The sequence below is a fragment of the Tarenaya hassleriana genome, unplaced genomic scaffold (genome assembly GCF_000463585.1).
Source record: "Tarenaya hassleriana unplaced genomic scaffold, ASM46358v1 Cleome1, whole genome shotgun sequence".
Lineage (NCBI taxonomy): Eukaryota > Viridiplantae > Streptophyta > Magnoliopsida > Brassicales > Cleomaceae > Tarenaya > Tarenaya hassleriana.
In genome coordinates, this window is record NW_010960187.1 from 1936242 (window position 1) to 1940582 (window position 4341).

Below are 4341 nucleotides of genomic sequence, written 5' to 3' on the forward strand. Positions count from 1 at the left end.
ACTCTTTCCTCGGGAACCCATTCAATGTCTGTAAAGTGGTTAGAATCACCATTTTCATTTATCACAACAGCAAACCAGGTCTAATCTTTTCTGAATCATAATGTACCAAGCAGTATAAATTGAGTACAAAATATTGATCTATACATAAATTAAATCATCTGGGAACGTGATAATGACGCCGAACAAAAAACAAAGAGAAACAAAAGAAATCCCTCAAAATGCACATAAACTTGTCACGTTATAAACGAAAGATTAGTGATAATATTCGGATTAGAGGAACGAATTCGAAATATAAACTAGATTCGGGAGGTCACGAATTCTAATTTCATAGACAACCAACGTATACGGAATCAACCTAATTCGACAGATCATCACAGACCCTCGGCGTAAACAATCTCGAAAGTGTAGTCCCCATCGTACGGAAAATCAGTCTAATTCGATCAAATCACGTATCTCCCCATTCCAACCTCATTCAGAACCGATGGTTCAGGGAAAAATCATAAGACCTAATATGTCCCTAATCAGGAGAAGATCAAAATCAAACTCAACATAATTCACCAACAAGGTAGTTCGCATATCGAAGAGCCTGAATCATCACCGTTATTTCCGGCGGACCACGGGAAGAAGCTGAAGAGATCGTCATCGGGGAAGCTACCGGAATGCGAGGCCATAGCTGCGAACCGCGGCGGGCGAGACGGCGGAGCGCGAGAAAACGGAGAGAATCTTAGGGATATCGCGGCGGAGGGAGGGGAATTGGCGTTCCGATTGCGATAAATCGTTATATGAGACGAGAAATTGGAGAAGCACAAGGCAGAGGTTTCCGCCATTACCAGAGACTCCAGAGAACCTGTGAGAGAGAGGAACGGTGGAGGGGGGGAAATGAAAGGAGGAGGAGTTGAAGCCACACATACATATACGTACGGAGATTGGCCACGTGGCGAGGCGTGAACATTTGTCAATTTCATTACTTCTCGTTTAAGGCAGAAAGCGGAATAAGATTCAAACGGTGCCGTTTCAAACGAATAATAAGAACATCTAAACGGCGTTTTCGCTTTTGTTGTTTCGGTGTCGACTACAGCACGTATAAAAAATTACCAGAAAGTTTTTGTTTCAACATTTACAAAGTTATATTATAATTTCTGTGTAATCAGATACAAATAGTTAAATGATTTCTCGTAATTCTATAGAAGATAGATTCTTATGTTAATTTGGGTGTGCATGTATACAATTAAAAAAAAATGGAATTATATGCAAATATTGAAATAGAATCTGTGAATCAATTTTGCAACTAAACCCTGAACATAAATCTAAAAAATGATTCAATCATGAGATATAGAAAAAGTGAGATCGAATCATTCACTTTCATTGTAAGCCAATGTAGCTTTAGTGTTCATACACTTAGATGAACAAGTCCTTGAACTCTCCACTTGCAAGCTTACATAGCTCATTGTAGTTGTTTGTATCTGCAACACAAACTTAGCACAAATCAGAAAACTGGAGGAAAGCCCTCTAGCTCAGTAACCAGAATGTTCCAATTCCATATTACAAATCATATTTTTTCGCTACGAGATGTATGAGCGAGCAATCGGGTATTAACATGCCGATCGATTCAGAAAACGATGGCCATCCCCGCATTATCCAAACTCAAGCTTATTCAATTGCTGCTTAGCATGGACATGTCGGAGAGATACGTTATATGCATGTCATGCCACAAGAACTCACATAGAATAGAAGGGATATCAAGGGGGTTCAAATTCAATAGCAGCCTAATCAGATTACCATGAATTCCAAGAAATATTTCGTGCTTTCCTCAGATGTCAATGACTGTTTCTATGTGCCTGCCTCAAGCCGCAAGAATAAAGACAATACGCGTTGGGAATTTAGGAAAAAAGGGTCAAAGATGCATACCGAAATTGTCACCAAAGTTGGTCCATATTTGAGCTCTAATGACATTATCACTCTCCGCAACTCCAACGACCTCGAGGTAGGTGGTAAGAGGCGCAGGGGGTGAACCCCTAACGGCAATCTGCTGATCATCGGTCGATTTCCCGACCACAGATCCAACGTCAGACCGTATGACTTGAAGGACTGCTCGGACCTTCTGACCTATATAACGCCTCAGCAGGGCTCCATTCACAAAAACCGCAGGGCTTGAAGTTTCCATACCTGTATCAAGGATCATGTGTTAACACTTGAGTGAGAGTTAAGAATTCCGACAAACTCGGAGATGAACCTGGTTGACAATTACTCATCAATTTCTTATCAAGTCAACAGCGAATGCGTCATCTCCTTCAAAATTTCAAAGAGCGTGAAAACTTCGCGCTACTCTATCGAGGATCATAAGATTTTTCTCACTTGGGAGTTCGGACGAATTCCGGAAAACTCGTGATAAATCTAACGGATCGCTACTCCTCAGTTTCCTATTCAAGGCCGCAATCAAATACTTCATTTCCTTCAAAATCCCAACAAAAAGAGAAACATATAATAAAACAACCCTTCGCGAGCCACCTGCCGGAATAGCATATCATCACGCCGAACAGAAAAAGCAAAATCAATCCGTAAATCAAGATATTCTCACACAGTATCATGCAAACCTAAAACAAGATCTACACAACGGAACATTTCGGAGAAAGAACTTTACGGACACAAGGGAAAACAATTGTAAACTCCACAGTTCAGGTTTTCTTCAGAAAATTTTCCCAGAAACCAAACAGAAAAAGCATTACCTGATCGCAGAGGATGAATCGGTGAACCGATCACTGAATCCAGGTCTTCCTATAGTCGGCGACCGATAACTGCTGAGAGAAAAGGAAGCGAATAAGAGCGGGAAAGTGAGCTTCAGATGGCGCCGAAATGGAAAATCAAGGGTTTTAATATACGTGAGAGCGTAAATCCCTTATGAGCCCGTAAAATTGGGCCTAATGGGCCTTAACCTTTCTTTTGAAGCTTTCCTAATGTCCAATTTACCGAGAGAAAAAAACAATTATTATTTATTTTAAGCAAATAAGATTTTTTTTTTTAGGATTATTCCAATGTCGAACTAATATTTTATGAAATCTCAGTTTTTTCAACGGTTGAGATTAAATCTTATGCTGCCAAATCTAATATGTTAAGAGAATTCTCAGCTTATATCTACCATTCCATGACTTGTGTTCTTACAGGAAGGAAGAGATTACAAACTCTAAAAAAATCAATAAGCAAGAACAGTTTATACACGAGCAATGAATTTGAAGTTGCAATTTTTCATCTTTTTAACGTAAAATTTGATGAGAAGCTAAAAAGTAAAATTCATATATCGCAAGTAACTATATATTTCAGAATATAAAATTTCCCTTTCAAGCTTAATATATATACTTCAAATTTCAAAATAACAAAAAAAAAAAGTGATCATCTAAATTCACATTTTTAAAAAAAAAAATCCCAAATCATCGAGTATCATTAAAATATAAAATATTATTTACACACATATTTATTAACATATATCTATATATACTATACTGATTAGGGGTAAAACAGGGAATTCGCAAACCTGGTTCCAGAGAGGTCAACCCGTCGGCTTTGAACAGTCAAACTTAAGCCTCGCGCCCGCACGAGTTGCCTTTCTGGCATTAAGATCAGGTGCGAGATCACGTGGACCCCACTAAGCGATTGTGGGTCACTATAGGGAAGACACGTCATCAAAATTTTGGAAAAAAATCTTGGGGCTTTTTCGTGGGTTCCCTCAAGTGTTTATTTATTACAGACTGTAACCTGTATAATTAATAGTTTCGTAAAACAACCTTTTGTCTGAATTTGCCGTAAAAGAAAATGATCAAATGGAGGCCGATCAAGTGTTATTATGTTATAAAACCATTAAAAAAAATTAGATTATAACATAAATATGCTTATTTTATCATTTCCACTCAACATATTTGAAACAAACCATCTTTATATTTACAAAATGCGTCCCAAAAAGATGAAAATATGGGGTTAATTTGTAAATAAAATGAAAATTAGAGGAGTTAGTTTGTTGTTATCGGAAATTAATACTGCTATTAATAAAAAGGCTTTATGTGGGGTCAGTAGAATCCATAACACATCATCATCATCATCATCTCTCTACCCTAGATTCTACCTTTGAATCCGCCATTAAAACACGAAGCTCTTTGCTTTAAAAAAGAGAAAAAAAACAGAGAAAACCCATTTTGCTTCAGATGGGATCAGACATGGCAATTCAGAAACTCTCCACAATAGGCTCCAATATCGACGTAGCGGCTCAAGATTCGCGTCCCCAAACGCCGCTGTCCACGTCTGCGTCCAGAGACCACCACACAAAGGTCGACGGACGCGGCCGCCGTGACC

At 38.6% G+C, this 4341-nt stretch overlaps 2 protein-coding genes across 4 annotated transcripts in view; both read right to left on the bottom strand.

Annotated features, from left to right (window-relative positions):
• The window catches only part of LOC104805233, a 2206-nt gene extending 1339 nt beyond the window's left edge, over nt 1-867 (bottom strand). For both annotated transcript variants that reach the window (XM_010529727.2, XM_019201355.1), the window contains exons 1-2: nt 599-867; nt 3-28 (exon numbers count right to left, since the gene is read on the bottom strand). In XM_010529727.2, coding sequence (XP_010528029.1) covers nt 3-28; nt 599-827 — 255 coding nt within the window. In that variant the 5' untranslated portion in view covers nt 828-867. The remainder of the gene's footprint in view (nt 1-2; nt 29-598) is intronic.
• A 356-nt stretch (nt 868-1223) lies between these two features.
• On the bottom strand, nt 1224-2841 carry LOC104805250 (replication protein A 14 kDa subunit B-like). 2 transcript variants are annotated; one of them, XM_010529752.1, is made up of 4 exons: nt 2727-2841; nt 2356-2452; nt 1909-2166; nt 1224-1463 (listed from the first exon to the last, which is right to left on the bottom strand). In XM_010529752.1, exons 2-4 carry the CDS (start codon nt 2447-2449, stop codon nt 1399-1401), a joined length of 417 nt encoding a protein of 138 aa, XP_010528054.1. In that variant the 5' UTR covers nt 2450-2452; nt 2727-2841; the 3' UTR covers nt 1224-1398. The 2 variants fall into 2 exon arrangements, with proteins under 2 accessions (XP_010528054.1, XP_010528061.1); XM_010529759.1 differs by lacking the exon at nt 2356-2452.
• Between the last annotated feature and the right edge of the window lie 1500 nt (nt 2842-4341).